The 24,840-nt window shown below is 42.3% G+C and overlaps 1 protein-coding gene across 1 annotated transcript; it reads left to right on the forward strand.

The window, feature by feature from the left end:
• eppk1 (epiplakin 1) lies at positions 1–24,742 on the forward strand. The gene is made up of 3 exons (XM_069681662.1): positions 1–150; positions 3,444–3,574; positions 3,687–24,742. Exon 3 carries the CDS (start codon positions 3,701–3,703, stop codon positions 23,918–23,920), a length of 20,220 nt encoding a protein of 6,739 aa, XP_069537763.1. The 5' UTR covers positions 1–150; positions 3,444–3,574; positions 3,687–3,700; the 3' UTR covers positions 23,921–24,742.
• Positions 24,743–24,840: the final 98 nt, after the last annotated feature.

A 24,840-nucleotide genomic window follows, 5' to 3' on the forward strand; every position in this document is an offset into this window, starting at 1 on the left:
AACAGCTGGACCTACTGTATATTTGACCAGTGAGCAACCGACGCTACTGCTGAGATGTTGGGATCACCTCGAATCCACAATGTCTCTCACACCAGCTGAGACAGACTGCTAACTGGCACTAAAGAGAGCGAGACTTTGCAGAAACTTCAGGTAAGATCTGTGATTTAAAACGTCAATGTTTCTTTTCATGTTTTTAAGAAAAGGATCAGGCCTCTAAAGGAGAAGCTGAATCTCTCAGTGAAAGTGTTTTTTAATCCAAAATGAACTTTAACTGCTCTATTCAGACTGAGTCAGTGTTGTAAAAAGCCTGAAGTGAAGAAATAACATTGTGTACCCTGCAGTAGAGCCAACACCCCTCTGATAAAGAGTGAAAGCAAACATTCCTCACTCATTACCTTTGACCACAGATGTGGAAACAAAGTTCGGAAAGTAGGCTTGTATGTCACTGTGATGGATTGTGACAAGTCTGAACACTGTGTCTACACCTCCGGGCTGTTAACATACAACAATCTCTACAGCTACAGAAACTATTATGCAACATCAGATGAAACTCCGTTGCCTCATTCATTCCTGTTTACATTACTGCGCGGGTAGTGTCAAGAATGCAGCTCAAAGACTTGCGTGTCACAGATAGAGGCCATAATAGGTGTTCTTTATGGATGTAGGCAGTTTGTGGAGTTGTCACAAACAGTGTTGTTTTTTCATGGCTCACAGGTAGCTGCTTCTCTGTGTTGTCAGCTGTAAAATCTCACTGCTCAGACAGATTCTTGGCTCAGTTGAAGATATAGGTTGTAGCCTCGTAACTCATCCAGACAGGTCAATTAAACACGTCAAAGTCATTATGCATTCCTTAAGAAAAGTTCCACTTTCTTATGTTAAATCAATGTCGGGAATCAGTTTGACTTTTATTGATTGCAAAAACGTCAGGATTTTTTCTTTAACTACTGGTATAAAATGTGCTTATAGGAGTAACGGTAGCGTTTGCTGTCTAGGTGCTGATTAAATTACATGTCTTGGCACTGAGGCTGTAATTAGTGGTGGTGTTGTGGTGTCGTACTCGGGTGCTTTATACGTACATATTAAGCAGGATGGGTGACGGACTATTTGACCAGTGCGTGCACATCTTGTTGCTGACTGTTGCTCATCTATAGTTTTATGTGAATTCTGCTTGTTAGAGTCTGTTGTTTGTTCTTTATGCTGCTGTCTCGGCTGGGACTCTTGTATCTCAGTGGGAATATTCCTGGTAAAATAAAGGTTAAAGATAATATGTCAAATAAAATTCAGAGCCCCAATAATATCTTGCCATCTCATGTGTATATATAAAGTAGTCCACTTTAACACTACCTTTAATTATAACCTCAAAAATAATCGTATTATTCAATTTACATATGACAGAAAATGTCAGCTAAACAGGGAAGTGTTTGTGGGGCAGGACAGTGGACAGCAAACTGCGGTCAGAATAAACAGTGAGGCCACAGTATGTTATTGCTGCATGCAGGCGACATATTTGCCTTTACGATATGATAGGTAAACTCCCAAGGTGCAATAAATGCAAAGTGAATGTTCAACATCTTTAAAACAATTCAAACATTTACAAAGTGGGTGACAGTCTCAAACAGCAAACTCAGCGGTCGCAGGCAGAGATACTGCAGCAGCGCATGACTGCTGCTGTTGAACAAGCAGACTTTAATCTACTTCATACAAGTTTTTTTTTTTTACCTGGGCTGTAGGTTCTTTGGATTGCATGCAGTGAAAAACAGCACACACCTTTTATCCACTGAGATTATGAAGGACAACAGAAGCTATTTTTAACTACACGGTGCTTAAAGGGTATTGTGAGGAAATGATTGATTACCATCGCATGCATTAAAGTGAATTAACAAAAATAAAATCCTCTCAGTTACTTAAATGTGGAAATAATAATGTACAGAACAGAGCCTCGTCTATGATCCCCATTTAATCTTTCAGTTGCGCGTTCACAATGAGCAGGTTTGTGAACTTAACAGCATGGTTTCCATTCACACCCCTTTTCCGGACAATGATGACATTCACCCTTACTGCCGGCAATGACATCATCTATCACAAAAAACACACATGAAAACGAGGAGTGGAAAAAGCCACTGGTTTAAAAAGAAAAAAGAAATCTCCATATAATTATTATAGTAATTATGTGGTTGTGTCACAGTACTGGAAAGTGTTCAAACTTGTACAGAATGTTATAAAGGTTGATAAGAGTCTTTGTTGTTGCTGCATTTTCTCACTAACTTTTGATCTCAAGCTTTATATAGGATTAAAACTGAAAAAATGTTTTGTTTTTTTTAGTTATAGAGTTTAAATGTCAATTTTAGATTTTGATTTCAGACTATATTTTGCAGATTCACTCTTTTGGACTTAGCTGAGCCAAAGCAACAGCACTCAATTGTTTCAAGTAGAGCCCCCTTAAGCTTTAAGCGGCCATAATCAATATTTTATTTTGCAATGACTAACATGTAGATTAAAAGAAGTGCTCATAGTCAAAGTTCTCCTGAGCTCCGAGGAGCATTTTATCACCTCTCCGCTCAGATTCATGGCTAGCTGTTACTTCTCTTATTCACATTATTCAAGCTTCAGCAGCCATGTATTTTTCAGCAAATAACATTTAGCGTCTTAAGAGTAATCTTCTTTATGAGGAGATTGTGGAGACAAAAAACAGAGCTAAAAGCGACTAAATGTCAAGCATTGTAATGTGAAGGTTTAAAGGGTTTAAAATTGTGTTTGTTTCCATATTCCAATGTCTGTTGTTACGACACAGAACATCTGGCTGTTCCAGTTTCAAGCATCTTGTCATGCCAAAATAAATACAACATGCTTTGTGAAACACGTTTATGAACTGGCAGAAACTCTAATCAGTGCAAGAGCATGACAAAATGAATTAAAAAACTAATTTCAGTATTTGTATACACAGCATGCACTAATGGCAAATGGTGTATGAAAGACTAATGTCACCTGGAGGACACATTCAAAACATATTTTCATTAAGGTGCTTAAATTCTGTAAAATACAAAATAAAGGCCTAAAAATATAAATTTTCTGTTGATTTAAAGACATTTGTGTGATTTAATCTGTTGTAAAATGACTTAATAAATAATCACATCCATGATTATTACAAATGTGTCATTTTATATCAACACACAAAAAAGTTTGTGCTCTTAAACTGGTAGAATTACCAGTAACAAAAAACGTAACGTAATTTATCTGTTTTGTGTGGCAGGTAAAAGATCTGTGCCGTACCAATGCCACCCTTTTTATTTTATGATAACTCTGTCTTTATTTATCTGCTTATCTTATATCTGATGTGTGTGTCTATCAATTGAAATTCATTGTGTAGCTTTAAAACAAGTTAATAAAGTAGGTAAATACAAAAGAGAATTGATGAACAGAGTGTAATTTGCTTATCTCTACAGGGCCGCGTTTCAAGGCCCCAGGGCTCTGACCATAAAAGCCCTGGTCCCTTTGGTCCTAATCCTGGATTTTGGAACTTTAAGGAGCATCCACAGATCAGAGGCGGCTTACAGACTCATAAGGAAACTGAAAGGTACAAAGAAACAAAGTTGGAAGGCGGACATAAAATTTCAACACTGTACACAGTTTCTTGACAAGATTCTCCATGTCTAAACAATTTAAACTTGTGTTTCTGTATCACACAGTGTTTTAGGCCAAGATGGAATCCATCTGTCAAGATACTGAGATGAAGCAAAATGGCTACACAGAAGTCCACGGACCTGTGGCTGGCATATTTCTGGAAAAGACAAAGGAGAAGGTAACCATTTACCAAGCAATGAAAAAACGTCTACTTAAGCCAGGTACGGCATTAGCCCTGCTTGAAGCACAAGCGGCAACAGTGGGTATCGTAGACCCAGTAAACAATAGAATACTTCCAGTCGGAGATGCTGTGAAAGAAGGAATAGTTGGACCAGAGATGAAAGAGAAACTCCTCATAGCAGAGAAAGCGGTCAGTGGCTATGTAGACCCTTACACCAATCAAATAATATCTGTATTCCAAGCCATGCAAAAAGATTTAGTCCCAAGAGATTATGGATTGAGGCTGCTGGAAGCACAGATAGCCACAAAGGGCCTGTTTGATCCTTCTGAAAAGACAAATATTTCAGTTGAGACAGCAATTCAAAAGGGCTACTATGAAAAAGGTTTGCTCAAAGACCAGATGTCAGAGCTCAAAGTCTTCTACAATCCAAGTTCACAAGAAAATCTGAACTACCAAAATCTCTTGGAGAAATGCACAGTGGAGCCTGACACAGGCCTGTTGCTCCTTCCTGTTTGCATCACCTTCAAAGGTCTGAGAAGAGGTGTTTCCTCCGCTGAACTCTTAGAATCAAAGATCATTGACAAAGAAACATTTGATGACCTGCAGAAGGGAACCACCACAGCTCAGGATGTGATGTTGATGGAAACAGTAAAAGAATACCTGGAAGGAAAAGGCAGCATCGGAGGCATTGCTATACTCTCGTCAAATCAGAGAATGAGCATTTATCAAGCCATGAAGCAAGGCATAATAATGCCTGGAACAGCACTAGTTTTGCTGGAGGCACAAGCTGCTACTGGATTCATGATTGATCCTGTAGAAAATAAAAAGTTCACAGTGGATGAGGGAATCAAGAACAAACTTTTTGGCCCAGAATTCCATGCAAAGTTGCGTTCTGCAGAGCGAGCAGTAACTGGATACAAAGACCCATACTCAGGTGACACTATATCCCTGTTTCAAGCACTGTCAAAAGACCTCATTGTTAAGGAACATGGAATTCGTCTGCTTGAAGCACAAATCGCCACAGGTGGAATAATAGACCCAATCAACAGTCACAGACTTCCCACAGATGTGGCCTTCAGGAGAGGTTACTTCAATGAAGACATGAATGCCATACTAGAGGATTCAGGGGACGACACAAAAGGGTTTTTTAACCCAAACACAGAAGAGAATCTAACTTATCTTCAGCTGATGGAAACTTGCGTCACTGATCCTGTCACTGGACTGTGCCTCCTCCCTCTTCACGATAAGTCAGACAGGCTGAATTTCAACTTCATTGACTACAAAACTAAAATGGCCTTCAAAGAAGAGAAGGTGAAAGTGACATGTGGGAAGTATATGGGGATGACGATATCACTGTGGGAACTCCTGATGTCAGAATACTTTGATGAAAATCAGAGGAGAGACATCATTAGAAAATACAGAGAAGGGAAGCTCAAAATCCAAATGATAATCACAATGGTTATCGAAGTCATAGAAAGGTCTGTGCAAACAACTAAAGCTGTTTTTGAAGGTATCAGAGAACCAGTCACAGCCAAACAGCTTGTGGAGGCAGATATCATTAGTGAGGAGGTCATGGAAGATCTGAAAAAGGGAAAAACATCAGTGAAGGAAGTAATAGCAGATGAAAATGTAAATGTATACCTACAGGGAAAAGGCAGCATTGCCGGTATTCTGCTTCCTGATTCTCAAGTCATGACCATCTACCAGGCCAAACAAAAAGGAAAGCTGATGCCAGGAACAGCTCTGATTCTACTGGAGGCACAGGCAGCAACAGGTTTTATTATTGACCCTATTGGAAACAGGAAGTTTTCAGTGGATGATGCTGTTAAAGCAAAAATTGTGGGGCCTGATGTCTGTCAAAAGCTGCGCTCAGCAGAGAAAGCAGTCACTGGGTACAAGGATCCATATAATGGCCAAATTATCTCTTTGTTTCAAGCCATGCAACAAGATCTCATCCTAAAAGACCATGGAATTCGTCTTCTGGAGGCACAAATTGCCACTGGTGGGATCATTGACCCAGTGAACAGCCATCGCATTCCTGTTCATGTTGCCTATAAGAGAGGATACTTTAATGAGGAAATGAACCATATTCTGAGTGATCCAAGTGATGACACCAAAGGATTCTTTGACCCCAACAACCTTGAGAACCTGACATACTTGCAGCTCATGGACAGATGTGTCACAGATCCTAGCACAGGTCTGTGCCTCTTGCCACTCCAAAGAAAAGTTAAGAAAATAAATATTGATGATAATATTAGGGAAACATTCAAGGCAACAACAGTTACTGTAAAGTATGGCAGGTTCAAGGGCGAGCACACAACACTGTGGGATCTTATAAATTCAGAGTATCTGATTGAGGACAAAAGACAAGAGTTTTTCAAGCTCTTCAAGTCAAGGAAAATCACAATTGAGCAACTCATTGTCACCATTCTAGAGATCATTGAGAGCAAAGAGATAAAACAGCAAGCAGGGCTGACCTTTGAAGGTCTCAGAGGAGGGGTCTCTGTTGTAGATCTCTTGGAGCGTGAAATTGTGGATGAAAAAACATACAAAAATTTGATCGAAGGAAAGATAATGAGCACTGATGTGATGAAAATGGACAGTGTGAGATCCTACCTACAAGGAAAAAGTTGTGTGGCTGGAGTGATACTGCAACCCTCCAATCGGAAGCTAAGCATCTATGAGGCACAGAGAATTGGCATTCTCACACCTGGCACTGCCCTCTGCCTTCTTGAGGCACAAGCAGCTACAGGGTTCATTGTTGACCCTCTGAGTAACAAAAAACTTGCAGTGGAACAAGCTCTCAAAGAAAAGATAATTGGTCCACAGATGTATGAAAAGCTTTTGTCTGCTGAGAGGGCTGTCACTGGTTATAGAGATCCTTACACTGGTCAAAAAATCTCACTTTTCGAGGCGCTGCAAAAGGATCTCATTGTCAAGCAGCATGGCATACGTTTACTTGAGGCCCAGATTGCTACAGGTGGTATCATTGACCCCTTGAAGTGTCTTCATTTACCCCTTGAGGTTGCATACAAGAAGGGGTATTTTGATGCAGAACTTAATCAAATCCTATCAGACCCAACTGATGACACAAAGGGCTTTTTTGACCCAAAGACACAAGACAATCTGACCTACATGGAGATGTTGGGTAGATGTGCAAAAGATGACGAAACAGGCTTGTTTCTCCTGCCACTGAATGAAACACCAAAAGCTACTGAAGCCAAGGCAAAAGTGTGTACTGCTAGAGAGATAAAGCAAGAATTTGAAAAGACAGCTGTGAGCATATCATTAGGACGCTATGCAGGTAAATCTGTTTCCCTATGGGACTTGATTCACTCTGGGTATTTCACTGAGGATCAGCAGCTTGAATTCATTGAAAATTACAGAACAAGGAAGATTAACACACAAACCATAATCACATTAGTGATTTCCACTATTGAAAAACTGGAGAACAGTGAAACTCCCACAATAATGGGCCTAAGAAAGCCTGTCTCTGCACAACAAATTCTTGATGCAGACATCATTGATGCAGATACATTCAAACAGGTAAAAGAAGGAAAACTCACTTTTGAAGTTGTTACCGAACGTGAATCTGTAATGGAATACCTAAAAGGAACTGGCAGCATTGCTGGAATTAAGGTGTATCCATCCCAGAAAGTAATGACAATATATGAAGCAAAAATGGAAGGTCGGTTGACACCTGGCATTGCACTTTTACTGCTTGAGGCACAGGCTGCCACAGGATGGGTCATTGATCCTATCAAAAACAAGTCCTATGCGGTTGATGAAGCAGCAAGAGAGAAAGTAATCGGTCCAGATGTACTTGAGCAACTTCTCTCAGCTGAACGAGCTGTCACTGGCTATAAAGATCCATACACAGATACAACAATATCACTGTTTGAAGCCATGAGTGAGCAGCTGATCCAAAGAAGTGATGGCATTCGTCTTCTTGAGGCTCAGATAGCGACTGGAGGAATAATTGACCCAAATCAAAGTCATAGACTGCCTGTTCATGTTGCTATTAAAAAGGGTTATCTAGATGAAAAACTTAGCAAAACTCTGTTGAGCCCAACTGATGATGCAAAGGGATACTTTGACCCAAATACCAGAGAAAAGCTCTCTTACCTTCAGCTCATGAAACAATGTGAGAAAGATCCTAAAACTGGAGTACTTCTTCTACCCCTGTATGAAGAGGAATCCCAAGTTTTTCACACAGATGAGAAAACACAGCTTGCATTCAAAAACAAAACTATTGCAATGAATGCGGGGAAATTTAAAAACAAAGAGGTGACATTGTGGGAAGTGTTGCTCTCTGAATACATATCAGAAAAAAAGAGGGAGCAGATCATACAACAATACAAGACAGGGACCATGAAAATAGAGGAGATCATTGAAATACTGACCATTATCATTACAGAGGTATCATCCAAAGAAAGAAAGTTCAAAGGACTTAGAAAGCAGGTCTCAGCCAGTGAGTTGTACGAGTCAAAAATTATCTCGAAGGACCTTTTCACACAGATAATACAGGGGGAAGTGACTGAAGAAAGTGTGAACAAAATGGAATCTATTCAAAAGTATCTTGGAGCTACAAACTGCATAGCAGGTGTCAGAATTGAATCTACAAAGAAAGTTCTGAGCATCTATGAAGCCAAAACCAAAGGCATACTGACCCCTGGCACATCCCTTGTACTGCTTGAGGCACAAGCCGCCACTGGTTTTGTCATTGACCCAGTGAATAACAAAAAAGTTTCTGTAGAGGAAGCTGTGGCTCAAGGAGTGGTCGGCAGTGAGTGGAAAAACAAACTGCTTTCAGCAGAACGAGCAGTTACTGGGTATAAAGATCCTTACACAGGAAACACAATTTCTTTGTTCCAGGCCTTGAAAAAAGACCTCATTGTCAAAGATCATGGAATTCGCCTACTTGAAGCACAAATTGCCACTGGAGGCATAATTGATCCAGTCAATAGCCACAGAGTTCCTGTACAGGTGGCATACCAAAGAGGTTACTTTGATGAGGAAATGAATCAGATTCTGTCTGACCCTGATGATGACACCAAGGGCTTCTTTGATCCCAACACTCAAGACAATCTCACCTATCTGCAGCTGATTGAGAGATGTGTCAAAGACCCCATTACTGACCTTTACTTACTGTCTATTGTAAAAAAGGGAGAGTTTTATTTCTTTGTTGATGAAACAACCAAAGTCATTCTGAAATCAAAAACAACTTCTAGAGCAGGAGGAAAATACCAAGGAACAACAGTGTCTCTGTGGGATCTGCTTTATTCCAAATACATCACTGAGGACAAGAGGAGAGAGCTTGTTCAACAGTTCAAGTCTGGATCAATCACAATTGAACGCTTCTTGGAAATCATCCTGAACATCATTCCCCAGCAGACCACAACATCCTCTTCATCATCAATTGTCAAATGCCAACTACCTGAAACAAATGGGGACAGCAGCACAACAACCTCCATAACCACAACAATCACAGAGACCAGTCAGAGTTTCCATGGAATCAGGAAAGATGTCACTGCTACTGAGCTGCTTAAGTCAAAAATCATTGATGAGAACCTATACAAAGATCTTAGCACTGGAAAAGTCACAGTTACGGAAGTAAGTGAAATGGACTCAGTGCGCAAGTACCTTGAGGGGACCAACAGCATTGCAGGAGTGTACCTGCAATCCACCCAAGAAACTCTAAGTATCTATGAAGCAAAGAGCCGTGGCCTGCTGACTCCTGGTACGTCTCTGGTTCTGCTGGAGGCCCAGGCTGCCACTGGCTTCGTCATTGACCCGGTGAAAAACAACAAAATCACTGTAGAGGAAGCTGTAGCTCAAAGAGTGGTTGGCAGTGAGTGGAAGAACAAACTGCTTTCAGCAGAAAGAGGGGTTACAGGATACAAAGATCCCTACACAGGAAACACAATTTCTTTGTTCCAGGCCTTGAAAAAAGACCTCATCGTCAAAGATCATGGAATCCGTCTCCTTGAAGCACAAATTGCCACTGGAGGCATAATTGATCCAGTCCACAGCCACAGAGTCCCTGTACAGGTGGCATACCAGAGAGGTTACTTTGATGAGGAAATGAATCAGATTCTGTCTGACCCTGATGATGACACTAAGGGCTTTTTTGATCCCAACACTCAAGAGAACCTCACCTATCTGCAGCTGGTTGAGAGGTGTGTCACAGATCCCATCACAGGCCTTAGCTTGTTGGTCATTGTGAAGAAAGGAGAGTTTTATTTCTTTGTTGATGAAACAACCAAAGTCATTCTGAAATCAAAAACAACTTCTAGAGCAGGAGGAAAATACCAAGGAACAACAGTGTCTCTGTGGGATCTGCTTTATTCCAAATACATCACTGAGGACAAGAGGAGAGAGCTTGTTCAACAGTTCAAGTCTGGATCAATCACAATTGAACGCTTCTTGGAAATCATCCTAAACATCATTCCCCAGCAGACCACAACATCCTCTTCATCATCAATTGTCAAATGCCAACTACCTGAAACAAAAGGGGACAGCAGCGCAACAACCACCATAACCACAACAATCACAGAGACCAGTCAAAGTCAGAGTTTCCATGGAATTAGAAGTGATGTCACTGCTACTGAGCTGCTTGAATCAAAAATCATTGATGAGAACCTTTACAAAGATCTTAACGCTGGAAAAGTCACAGTTACGGAAGTAAGTCAAATGGACTCAGTGCGCAAGTACCTTGAAGGGACCAACAGCATTGCAGGAGTGTACCTGCAATCCACCAAAGAAACTCTAAGTATCTATGAAGCAAAGAGCCGTGGCCTGCTGACTCCTGGTACGTCTCTGGTTCTGCTGGAGGCCCAGGCTGCCACTGGCTTTGTCATTGACCCAGTCAAAAACAACAAACTCACTGTAGAGGAAGCTGTAGCTCAAAGAGTGGTTGGCAGTGAGTGGAAAAACAAACTGCTTTCAGCAGAAAGAGGAGTTACAGGATACAAAGATCCCTACACAGGAAACACAATTTCTTTGTTCCAGGCCTTGAAAAAAGACCTCATCGTCAAAGATCATGGAATCCGTCTCCTTGAAGCACAAATTGCCACTGGAGGCATAATTGATCCAGTCCACAGCCACAGAGTCCCTGTACAGGTGGCATACCAGAGAGGTTACTTTGATGAGGAAATGAATCAGATTCTGTCTGACCCTGATGATGACACTAAGGGCTTTTTTGATCCCAACACTCAAGAGAACCTCACCTATCTGCAGCTGGTTGAGAGGTGTGTCACAGATCCCATCACAGGCCTTAGCTTGTTGGTCATTGTGAAGAAAGGAGAGTTTTATTTCTTTGTTGATGAAACAACCAAAGTCATTCTGAAATCAAAAACAACTTCCAGAGCAGGAGGAAAATACCAAGGAACAACAGTGTCTCTGTGGGATCTGCTTTATTCCAAATACATTACTGAGGACAAGAGGAGAGAGCTTGTTCAACAGTTCAAGTCTGGATCAATCACAATTGAACGCTTCTTGGAAATCATCCTGAACATCATTCCCCAGCAGACCACAACATCCTCTTCATCATCAATTGTCAAATGCCAACTACCTGAAACAAAAGGGGACAGCAGCACAACAACCACCATAACCACAACAATCACAGAGACCAGTCAAAGTCAGAGTTTCCATGGAATTAGAAGTGATGTCACTGCTACTGAGCTGCTTGAATCAAAAATCATTGATGAGAACCTTTACAAAGATCTTAACGCTGGAAAAGTCACAGTTACGGAAGTAAGTGAAATGGACTCAGTGCGCAAGTACCTTGAGGGGACCAACAGCATTGCAGGAGTGTACCTGCAATCCACCAAAGAAACTCTAAGTATCTATGAAGCAAAGAGCCGTCGCCTGCTGACTCCTGGTACGTCTCTGGTTCTGCTGGAGGCCCAGGCTGCCACTGGCTTTGTCATTGACCCAGTCAAAAACAACAAACTCACTGTAGAGGAAGCTGTAGCTCAAAGAGTGGTTGGCAGTGAGTGGAAAAACAAACTGCTTTCAGCAGAAAGAGGAGTTACAGGATACAAAGATCCCTACACAGGAAACACAATTTCTTTGTTCCAGGCCTTAAAAAAAGACCTCATCGTCAAAGATCATGGAATCCGTCTCCTTGAAGCACAAATTGCCACTGGAGGCATAATTGATCCAGTCCACAGCCACAGAGTCCCTGTACAGGTGGCATACCAGAGAGGTTACTTTGATGAGGAAATGAATCAGATTCTGTCTGACCCTGATGATGACACTAAGGGCTTTTTTGATCCCAACACTCAAGAGAACCTCACCTATCTGCAGCTGGTTGAGAGGTGTGTCACAGATCCCATCACAGGCCTTAGCTTGTTGGTCATTGTGAAGAAAGGAGAGTTTTATTTCTTTGTTGATGAAACAACCAAAGTCATTCTGAAATCAAAAACAACTTCTAGAGCAGGAGGAAAATACCAAGGAACAACAGTGTCTCTGTGGGATCTGCTATATTCCAAATACATCACTGAGGACAAGAGGAGAGAGCTTGTTCAACAGTTCAAGTCTGGATCAATCACAATTGAACGCTTCTTGGAAATCATCCTAAACATCATTCCCCAGCAGACCACAACATCCTCTTCATCATCAATTGTCAAATGCCAACTACCTGAAACAAATGGGGACAGCAGCACAACAACCTCCATAACCACAACAATCACAGAGACCAGTCAGAGTTTCCATGGAATCAGGAAAGATGTCACTGCTACCGAGCTGCTTAAGTCAAAAATCATTGATGAGAACCTATACAAAGATCTTAGCACTGGAAAAGTCACAGTTACGGAAGTATGTGAAATGGACTCAGTGCGCAAGTACCTTGAGGGGACCAACAGCATTGCAGGAGTGTACCTGCAATCCACCAAAGAAACTCTAAGTATCTATGAAGCAAAGAAACGTGGCCTGCTGACTCCTGGTACGTCTCTGGTTCTGCTGGAGGCCCAGGCTGCCACTGGCTTTGTCATTGACCCGGTGAAAAACAACAAACTCACTGTAGAGGAAGCTGTAGATCAAAGAGTGGTTGGCAGTGAGTGGAAAAACAAACTGCTTTCAGCAGAAAGAGGAGTTACAGGATACAAAGATCCCTACACAGGAAACACAATTTCATTGTTCCAGGCCTTGAAAAAGGACCTCATCGTCAAAGATCATGGAATCCGTCTCCTTGAAGCACAAATTGCCACTGGAGGCATAATTGATCCAGTCCACAGCCACAGAGTCCCTGTACAGGTGGCATACCAGAGAGGTTACTTTGATGAGGAAATGAATCAGATTCTGTCTGACCCTGATGATGACACTAAGGGCTTTTTTGATCCCAACACTCAAGAGAACCTCACCTATCTGCAGCTGGTTGAGAGGTGTGTCACAGATCCCATCACAGGCCTTAGCTTGTTGGTCATTGTGAAGAAAGGAGAGTTTTACTTCTTTGTTGATGAAACAACCAAAGTCATTCTGAAATCAAAAACAACTTCTAGAGCAGGAGGAAAATACCAAGGAACAACAGTGTCTCTGTGGGATCTGCTTTATTCCAAATACATCACTGAGGACAAGAGAAGAGAGCTTGTTCAACAGTTCAAATCTGGATCAATCACAATTGAACGCTTCTTGGAAATCATCCTAAACATCATTCCCCAGCAGACCACAACATCCTCTTCATCATCAATTGTCAAATGCCAACTACCTGAAACAAATGGGGACAGCAGCACAACAACCTCCATAACCACAACAATCACAGAGACCAGTCAGAGTTTCCATGGAATCAGGAAAGATGTCACTGCTACCGAGCTGCTTAAGTCAAAAATCATTGATGAGAACCTATACAAAGATCTTAGCACTGGAAAAGTCACAGTTACGGAAGTATGTGAAATGGACTCAGTGCGCAAGTACCTTGAGGGGACCAACAGCATTGCAGGAGTGTACCTGCAATCCACCAAAGAAACTCTAAGTATCTATGAAGCAAAGAAACGTGGCCTGCTGACTCCTGGTACGTCTCTGGTTCTGCTGGAGGCCCAGGCTGCCACTGGCTTTGTCATTGACCCGGTGAAAAACAACAAACTCACTGTAGAGGAAGCTGTAGATCAAAGAGTGGTTGGCAGTGAGTGGAAAAACAAACTGCTATCAGCAGAAAGAGGAGTTACAGGATACAAAGATCCCTACACAGGAAACACAATTTCATTGTTCCAGGCCTTGAAAAAGGACCTCATCGTCAAAGATCATGGAATCCGTCTCCTTGAAGCACAAATTGCCACTGGAGGCATAATTGATCCAGTCCACAGCCACAGAGTCCCTGTACAGGTGGCATACCAGAGAGGTTACTTTGATGAGGAAATGAATCAGATTCTGTCTGACCCTGATGATGACACTAAGGGCTTTTTTGATCCCAACACTCAAGAGAACCTCACCTATCTGCAGCTGGTTGAGAGGTGTTTCACAGATCCCATCACAGGCCTTAGCTTGTTGGTCATTGTGAAGAAAGGAGAGTTTTATTTCTTTGTTGATGAAACAACCAAAGTCATTCTGAAATCAAAAACAACTTCTAGAGCAGGAGGAAAATACCAAGGAACAACAGTGTCTCTGTGGGATCTGCTTTATTCCAAATACATCACTGAGGACAAGAGGAGAGAGCTTGTTCAACAGTTCAAGTCTGGATCAATCACAATTGAACGCTTCTTGGAAATCATCCTAAACATCATTCCCCAGCAGACCACAACATCCTCTTCATCATCAATTGTCAAATGCCAACTACCTGAAACAAAAGGGGACAGCAGCGCAACAACCACCATAACCACAACAATCACAGAGACCAGTCAGAGTTTCCATGGAATCAGGAAAGATGTCACTGCTACCGAGCTGCTTAAGTCAAAAATCATTGATGAGAACCTATACAAAGATCTTAGCACTGGAAAAGTCACAGTTACGGAAGTATGTGAAATGGACTCAGTGCGCAAGTACCTTGAGGGGACCAACAGCATTGCAGGAGTGTACCTGCAATCCACCAAAGAAACTCTAAGTATCTATGAAGCAAAGAAACGTGGCCTGCTGACTCCTGGTACGTCTCTGGTTCTGCTGGAGGCCCAGGCTGCCACTGGCTTTGTCATTGACCCTGTGAAAAACAACAAACTCACTGTAGAGGAAGCTGTAGATCAAAGAGTGGTTGGCAGTGAGTGGAAAAACAAACTGCTTTCAGCAGAAAGAGGAGTTACAGGATACAAAGATCCCTACACAGGAAACACAATTTCATTGTTCCAGGCCTTGAAAAAGGACCTCATCGTCAAAGATCATGGAATCCGTCTCCTTGAAGCACAAATTGCCACTGGAGGCATAATTGATCCAGTCCACAGCCACAGAGTCCCTGTACAGGTGGCATACCAGAGAGGTTACTTTGATGAGGAAATGAATCAGATTCTGTCTGACCCTGATGATGACACTAAGGGCTTTTTTGATCCCAACACTCAAGAGAACCTCACCTATCTGCAGCTGGTTGAGAGGTGTTTCACAGATCCCATCACAGGCCTTAGCTTGTTGGTCATTGTGAAGAAAGGAGAGTTTTATTTCTTTGTTGATGAAACAACCAAAGTCATTCTGAAATCAAAAACAACTTCTAGAGCAGGAGGAAAATACCAAGGAACAACAGTGTCTCTGTGGGATCTGCTTTATTCCAAATACATCACTGAGGACAAGAGGAGAGAGCTTGTTCAACAGTTCAAGTCTGGATCAATCACAATTGAACGCTTCTTGGAAATCATCCTAAACATCATTCCCCAGCAGACCACAACATCCTCTTCATCATCAATTGTCAAATGCCAACTACCTGAAACAAAAGGGGACAGCAGCACAACAACCACCATAACCACAACAATCACAGAGACCAGTCAAAGTCAGAGTTTCCATGGAATTAGAAGTGATGTCACTGCTACTGAGCTGCTTGAATCAAAAATCATTGATGAGAACCTTTACAAAGATCTTAACGCTGGAAAAGTCACAGTTACGGAAGTAAGTGAAATGGACTCAGTGCGCAAGTACCTTGAGGGGACCAACAACATTGCAGGAGTGTACCTGCAATCCACCCAAGAAACTCTAAGTATCTATGAAGCAAAGAAACGTGGCCTGCTGACTCCTGGTACGTCTCTGGTTCTGCTGGAGGCCCAGGCTGCCACTGGCTTTGTCATTGACCCGGTGAAAAACAACAAACTCACTGTAGAGGAAGCTGTAGATCAAAGAGTGGTTGGCAGTGAGTGGAAAAACAAACTGCTTTCAGCAGAAAGAGGAGTTACAGGATACAAAGATCCCTACACAGGAAACACAATTTCATTGTTCCAGGCCTTGAAAAAGGACCTCATCGTCAAAGATCATGGAATCCGTCTCCTTGAAGCACAAATTGCCACTGGAGGCATAATTGATCCAGTCCACAGCCACAGAGTCCCTGTACAGGTGGCATACCAGAGAGGTTACTTTGATGAGGAAATGAATCAGATTCTGTCTGACCCTGATGATGACACTAAGGGCTTTTTTGATCCCAACACTCAAGAGAACCTCACCTATCTGCAGCTGGTTGAGAGGTGTTTCACAGATCCCATCACAGGCCTTAGCTTGTTGGTCATTGTGAAGAAAGGAGAGTTTTATTTCTTTGTTGATGAAACAACCAAAGTCATTCTGAAATCAAAAACAACTTCTAGAGCAGGAGGAAAATACCAAGGAACAACAGTGTCTCTGTGGGATCTGCTTTATTCCAAATACATCACTGAGGACAAGAGGAGAGAGCTTGTTCAACAGTTCAAGTCTGGATCAATCACAATTGAACGCTTCTTGGAAATCATCCTAAACATCATTCCCCAGCAGACCACAACATCCTCTTCATCATCAATTGTCAAATGCCAACTACCTGAAACAAAAGGGGACAGCAGCGCAACAACCACCATAACCACAACAATCACAGAGACCAGTCAGAGTTTCCATGGAATCAGGAAAGATGTCACTGCTACCGAGCTGCTTAAGTCAAAAATCATTGATGAGAACCTATACAAAGATCTTAGCACTGGAAAAGTCACAGTTACGGAAGTATGTGAAATGGACTCAGTGCGCAAGTACCTTGAGGGGACCAACAGCATTGCAGGAGTGTACCTGCAATCCACCAAAGAAACTCTAAGTATCTATGAAGCAAAGAAACGTGGCCTGCTGACTCCTGGTACGTCTCTGGTTCTGCTGGAGGCCCAGGCTGCCACTGGCTTTGTCATTGACCCTGTGAAAAACAACAAACTCACTGTAGAGGAAGCTGTAGATCAAAGAGTGGTTGGCAGTGAGTGGAAAAACAAACTGCTTTCAGCAGAAAGAGGAGTTACAGGATACAAAGATCCCTACACAGGAAACACAATTTCATTGTTCCAGGCCTTGAAAAAGGACCTCATCGTCAAAGATCATGGAATCCGTCTCCTTGAAGCACAAATTGCCACTGGAGGCATAATTGATCCAGTCCACAGCCACAGAGTCCCTGTACAGGTGGCATACCAGAGAGGTTACTTTGATGAGGAAATGAATCAGATTCTGTCTGACCCTGATGATGACACTAAGGGCTTTTTTGATCCCAACACTCAAGAGAACCTCACCTATCTGCAGCTGGTTGAGAGGTGTTTCACAGATCCCATCACAGGCCTTAGCTTGTTGGTCATTGTGAAGAAAGGAGAGTTTTATTTCTTTGTTGATGAAACAACCAAAGTCATTCTGAAATCAAAAACAACTTCTAGAGCAGGAGGAAAATACCAAGGAACAACAGTGTCTCTGTGGGATCTGCTTTATTCCAAATACATCACTGAGGACAAGAGGAGAGAGCTTGTTCAACAGTTCAAGTCTGGATCAATCACAATTGAACGCTTCTTGGAAATCATCCTAAACATCATTCCCCAGCAGACCACAACATCCTCTTCATCATCAATTGTCAAATGCCAACTACCTGAAACAAAAGGGGACAGCAGCACAACAACCACCATAACCACAACAATCACAGAGACCAGTCAAAGTCAGAGTTTCCATGGAATTAGAAGTGATGTCACTGCTACTGAGCTGCTTGAATCAAAAATCATTGATGAGAACCTTTACAAAGATCTTAACGCTGGAAAAGTCACAGTTACGGAAGTAAGTGAAATGGACTCAGTGCGCAAGTACCTTGAGGGGACCAACAGCATTGCAGGAGTGTACCTGCAATCCACCCAAGAAACTCTAAGTATCTATGAAGCAAAGAGCCGTGGCCTGCTGACTCCTGGTACGTCTCTGGTTCTGCTGGAGGCCCAGGCTGCCACTGGCTTTGTCATTGACCCAGTCAAAAACAACAAACTCACTGTAGAGGAAGCTGTAGATCAAAGAGTGGTTGGCAGTGAGTGGAAAAACAAACTGCTTTCAGCAGAAAGAGGAGTTACAGGATACAAAGATCCCTACACAGGAAACACAATTTCATTGTTCCAGGCCTTGAAAAAGGACCTCATCGTCAAAGATCATGGAATCCGTCTCCTTGAAGCACAAATTGCCACTGGAGGCATAATTGATCCAGTCCACAGCCACAGAGTCCCTGTACAGGTGGCATACCAGAGAGGTTACTTTGATGAGGAAATGAATCAGATTCTGTCTGACCCTGATGATGACACTAAGGGCTTTTTTGATCCCAACACTCAAGAGAACCTCACCTATCTGCAGCTGGTTGAGAGGTGTTTCACAGATCCCATCACAGGCCTTAGCTTGTTGGTCATTGTGAAGAAAGGAGAGTTTTATTTCTTTGTTGATGAAACAACCAAAGTCATTCTGAAATCAAAAACAACTTCTAGAGCAGGAGGAAAATACCAAGGAACAACAGTGTCTCTGTGGGATCTGCTTTATTCCAAATACATCACTGAGGACAAGAGGAGAGAGCTTGTTCAACAGTTCAAGTCTGGATCAATCACAATTGAACGCTTCTTGGAAATCATCCTAAACATCATTCCCCAGCAGACCACAACATCCTCTTCATCATCAATTGTCAAATGCCAACTACCTGAAACAAAAGGGGACAGCAGCACAACAACCACCATAACCACAACAATCACAGAGACCAGTCAAAGTCAGAGTTTCCATGGAATTAGAAGTGATGTCACTGCTACTGAGCTGCTTGAATCAAAAATCATTGATGAGAACCTTTACAAAGATCTTAACGCTGGAAAAGTCACAGTTACGGAAGTAAGTGAAATGGACTCAGTGCGCAAGTACCTTGAGGGGACCAACAGCATTGCAGGAGTGTACCTGCAATCCACCCAAGAAACTCTAAGTATCTATGAAGCAAAGAGCCGTGGCCTGCTGACTCCTGGTACGTCTCTGGTTCTGCTGGAGGCCCAGGCTGCCACTGGCTTTGTCATTGACCCAGTCAAAAACAACAAACTCACTGTAGAGGAAGCTGTAGCTCAAAGAGTGGTTGGCAGTGAGTGGAAAAACAAACTGCTTTCAGCAGAAAGAGGAGTTACAGGATACAAAGATCCCTACACAGGAAACACAATTTCTTTGTTCCAGGCCTTGAAAAAAGACCTCATCGTCAAAGATCATGGAATCCGTCTCCTTGAAGCACAAATTGCCACTGGAGGCATAATTGATCCAGTCCACAGCCACAGAGTCCCTGTACAGGTGGCATACCAGAGAGGTTACTTTGATGAGGAAATGAATCAGATTCTGTCTGACCCTGATGATGACACTAAGGGCTTTTTTGATCCCAACACTCAAGAGAACCTCACCTATCTGCAGCTGGTTGAGAGGTGTTTCACAGATCCCATCACAGGCCTTAGCTTGTTGGTCATTGTGAAGAAAGGAGAGTTTTATTTCTTTGTTGATGAAACAACCAAAGTCATTCTGAAATCAAAAACAACTTCCAGAGCAGGAGGAAAATACCAAGGAACAACAGTGTCTCTGTGGGATCTGCTTTATTCCAAATACATCACTGAGGACAAGAGGAGAGAGCTTGTTCAACAGTTCAAGTCTGGATCAATCACAATTGAACGCTTCTTGGAAATCATCCTGAACATCATTCCCCAGCAGACCACAACATCCTCTTCATCATCAATTGTCAAATGCCAACTACCTGAAACAAATGGGGACAGCAGCACAACAACCTCCATAACCACAACAATCACAGAGACCAGTCAGAGTTTCCATGGAATCAGGAAAGATGTCACTGCTACCGAGCTGCTTAAGTCAAAAATCATTGATGAGAACCTATACAAAGATCTTAGCACTGGAAAAGTCACAGTTACGGAAGTATGTGAAATGGACTCAGTGCGCAAGTACCTTGAGGGTACCAACAGCATTGCAGGAGTGTACCTGCAATCCACCAAAGAAACTCTAAGTATCTATGAAGCAAAGAAACGTGGCCTGCTGACTCCTGGTACATCTCTGGTTCTGCTGGAGGCCCAGGCTGCCACTGGTTTTGTCATTGACCCGGTGAAAAACAACAAACTCACTGTAGAGGAAGCTGTAGATCAAAGAGTGGTTGGCAGTGAGTGGAAAAACAAACTGCTTTCAGCAGAAAGAGGGGTTACAGGATACAAAGATCCCTACACAGGAAACACAATTTCATTGTTCCAGGCCTTGAAAAAGGACCTCATCGTCAAAGATCATGGAATCCGTCTCCTTGAAGCACAAATTGCCACTGGAGGCATAATTGATCCAGTCCACAGCCACAGAGTCCCTGTACAGGTGGCATACCAGAGAGGTTACTTTGATGAGGAAATGAATCAGATTCTGTCTGACCCTGATGATGACACTAAGGGCTTTTTTGATCCCAACACTCAAGAGAACCTCACCTATCTGCAGCTGGTTGAGAGGTGTTTCACAGATCCCATCACAGGCCTTAGCTTGTTGGTCATTGTGAAGAAAGGAGAGTTTTATTTCTTTGTTGATGAAACAACCAAAGTCATTCTGAAATCAAAAACAACTTCTAGAGCAGGAGGAAAATACCAAGGAACAACAGTGTCTCTGTGGGATCTGCTTTATTCCAAATACATCACTGAGGACAAGAGGAGAGAGCTTGTTCAACAGTTCAAGTCTGGATCAATCACAATTGAACGCTTCTTGGAAATCATCCTAAACATCATTCCCCAGCAGACCACAACATCCTCTTCATCATCAATTGTCAAATGCCAACTACCTGAAACAAAAGGGGACAGCAGCACAACAACCACCATAACCACAACAATCACAGAGACCAGTCAAAGTCAGAGTTTCCATGGAATTAGAAGTGATGTCACTGCTACTGAGCTGCTTGAATCAAAAATCATTGATGAGAACCTTTACAAAGATCTTAACGCTGGAAAAGTCACAGTTACGGAAGTAAGTGAAATGGACTCAGTGCGCAAGTACCTTGAGGGGACCAACAGCATTGCAGGAGTGTACCTGCAATCCACCCAAGAAACTCTAAGTATCTATGAAGCAAAGAGCCGTGGCCTGCTGACTCCTGGTACGTCTCTGGTTCTGCTGGAGGCCCAGGCTGCCACTGGCTTTGTCATTGACCCAGTCAAAAACAACAAACTCACTGTAGAGGAAGCTGTAGCTCAAAGAGTGGTTGGCAGTGAGTGGAAAAACAAACTGCTTTCAGCAGAAAGAGGAGTTACAGGATACAAAGATCCCTACACAGGAAACACAATTTCTTTGTTCCAGGCCTTGAAAAAAGACCTCATCGTCAAAGATCATGGAATCCGTCTCCTTGAAGCACAAATTGCCACTGGAGGCATAATTGATCCAGTCCACAGCCACAGAGTCCCTGTACAGGTGGCATACCAGAGAGGTTACTTTGATGAGGAAATGAATCAGATTCTGTCTGACCCTGATGATGACACTAAGGGCTTTTTTGATCCCAACACTCAAGAGAACCTCACCTATCTGCAGCTGGTTGAGAGGTGTTTCACAGATCCCATCACAGGCCTTAGCTTGTTGGTCATTGTGAAGAAAGGAGAGTTTTATTTCTTTGTTGATGAAACAACCAAAGTCATTCTGAAATCAAAAACAACTTCCAGAGCAGGAGGAAAATACCAAGGAACAACAGTGTCTCTGTGGGATCTGCTTTATTCCAAATACATCACTGAGGACAAGAGGAGAGAGCTTGTTCAACAGTTCAAGTCTGGATCAATCACAATTGAACGCTTCTTGGAAATCATCCTGAACATCATTCCCCAGCAGACCACAACATCCTCTTCATCATCAATTGTCAAATGCCAACTACCTGAAACAAATGGGGACAGCAGCACAACAACCTCCATAACCACAACAATCACAGAGACCAGTCAGAGTTTCCATGGAATCAGGAAAGATGTCACTGCTACCGAGCTGCTTAAGTCAAAAATCATTGATGAGAACCTATACAAAGATCTTAGCACTGGAAAAGTCACAGTTACGGAAGTATGTGAAATGGACTCAGTGCGCAAGTACCTTGAGGGGACCAACAGCATTGCAGGAGTGTACCTGCAATCCACCAAAGAAACTCTAAGTATCTATGAAGCAAAGAAACGTGGCCTGCTGACTCCTGGTACATCTCTGGTTCTGCTGGAGGCCCAGGCTGCCACTGGTTTTGTCATTGACCCGGTGAAAAACAACAAACTCACTGTAGAGGAAGCTGTAGATCAAAGAGTGGTTGGCAGTGAGTGGAAAAACAAACTGCTTTCAGCAGAAAGAGGGGTTACAGGATACAAAGATCCCTACACAGGAAACACAATTTCATTGTTCCAGGCCTTGAAAAAGGACCTCATCGTCAAAGATCATGGAATCCGTCTCCTTGAAGCACAAATTGCCACTGGAGGCATAATTGATCCAGTCCACAGCCACAGAGTCCCTGTACAGGTGGCATACCAGAGAGGTTACTTTGATGAGGAAATGAATCAGATTCTGTCTGACCCTGATGATGACACTAAGGGCTTTTTTGATCCCAACACTCAAGAGAACCTCACCTATCTGCAGCTGGTTGAGAGGTGTGTCACAGATCCCATCACAGGCCTTAGCTTGTTGGTCATTGTGAAGAAAGGAGAGTTTTACTTCTTTGTTGATGAAACAACCAAAGTCATTCTGAAATCAAAAACAACTTCTAGAGCAGGAGGAAAATACCAAGGAACAACAGTGTCTCTGTGGGATCTGCTTTATTCCAAATACATCACTGAGGACAAGAGAAGAGAGCTTGTTCAACAGTTCAAATCTGGATCAATCACAATTGAACGCTTCTTGGAAATCATCCTGAACATCATTCAGCAGCAGACCACAACATCCTCTTCATCATCAATTGTCAAATGCCAACTACCTGAAACAAAAGGGGACAGCAGCACAACAACCACCATAACCACAACAATCACAGAGACCAGTCAAAGTCAGAGTTTCCATGGAATTAGAAGTGATGTCACTGCTACTGAGCTGCTTGAATCAAAAATCATTGATGAGAACCTTTACAAAGATCTTAACGCTGGAAAAGTCACAGTTACGGAAGTAAGTCAAATGGACTCAGTGCGCAAGTACCTTGAAGGGACCAACAGCATTGCAGGAGTGTACCTGCAATCCACCAAAGAAACTCTAAGTATCTATGAAGCAAAGAAACGTGGCCTGCTGACTCCTGGTACATCTCTGGTTCTGCTGGAGGCCCAGGCTGCCACTGGCTTTGTCATTGACCCAGTCAAAAACAACAAACTCACTGTAGAGGAAGCTGTAGCTCAAAGAGTGGTTGGCAGTGAGTGGAAAAACAAACTGCTTTCAGCAGAAAGAGGAGTTACAGGATACAAAGATCCCTACACAGGAAACACAATTTCTTTGTTCCAGGCCTTGAAAAAGGACCTCATCGTCAAAGATCATGGAATCCGTCTCCTTGAAGCACAAATTGCCACTGGAGGCATAATTGATCCAGTCCACAGCCACAGAGTCCCTGTACAGGTGGCATACCAGAGAGGTTACTTTGATGAGGAAATGAATCAGATTCTGTCTGACCCTGATGATGACACTAAGGGCTTTTTTGATCCCAACACTCGAGAGAACCTCACCTATCTGCAGCTGGTTGAGAGGTGTGTCACAGATCCCATTACAGGCCTCACTTTACTCCCCTTGCATCGGTAAAGGTCAAGTTTTTTTCTTGTGCTTTGCTTCCAATATTATTTCACTAAAGCTATCATAGATGTGCAATTAGTATTGTTTTTCCTATTTGTTATGGAATAAATTTACCGTATGAATGTGTGCCGAATACTGTTATTAATGAAAAACATTCTAGGCAATTACTTTTGCTGACTATGAGCACCATAAGGCCTGCTGTTAAGCCTGCATTTCTTGGCAATGCATGCCTAATTTGAATTTAGCCATTAATGCACACTTAAAATGAACCCAATCTGGGTAAACTGAGAATCAATGGACTAAAAACCTCTAAACGACTACCGAAATTGTCTCATTTGAAGATGGATGTCATAATCACATAATATTTCTACGCATAGAGACTTAACTGTGACTAGTTATACCCAGGTTTAATATGTAAAGCGTCTGCTGTGAAAAACGCCTTCAGACCTTTTATAAGATACCACATCTGTTTTCAGCATATTTGTTGTTCCCTGATTCAGAACTTCTTTGAATATATTTGTGGCAGCAAACAGTTTAGATTTTTGATGCTAATTTTACCTATTCTTATGTTGTTTCACTTTCATTGTTGCAAATATGGATTTCACTGGTTTTACTACTATAATACAGTTCAGATGAGTCTCTTTTTACTTCGCCCAAATGAGCTGGAGTTATGTTTTACAACATTTTAGCTAAATCTGTTTGGTTTTCTAAGTGAGATAAATGCGAAATCAGTGAATACAGCAAGCCTTGCATGTATTGTTTGCATTATTGTCCAACCTGTCATGTTCAAATTTTTCTGTTGATCATCCCAATAAATACCTGAGACATGAATAACAATTATTTGGGGTTTTTTTCTCCAACAATTTTGCTAAAAGATCTAAATATTAGAACCATCAAACTGGTCTTGACGTTGATGATGATGTATTAGC

The sequence above is a fragment of the Semicossyphus pulcher genome, unplaced genomic scaffold (genome assembly GCF_022749685.1).
Source record: "Semicossyphus pulcher isolate SPU_LCO1_2020_fin unplaced genomic scaffold, fSemPul1.0.p SCAF_5, whole genome shotgun sequence".
Classification (NCBI taxonomy): domain Eukaryota; kingdom Metazoa; phylum Chordata; class Actinopteri; order Labriformes; family Labridae; genus Semicossyphus; species Semicossyphus pulcher.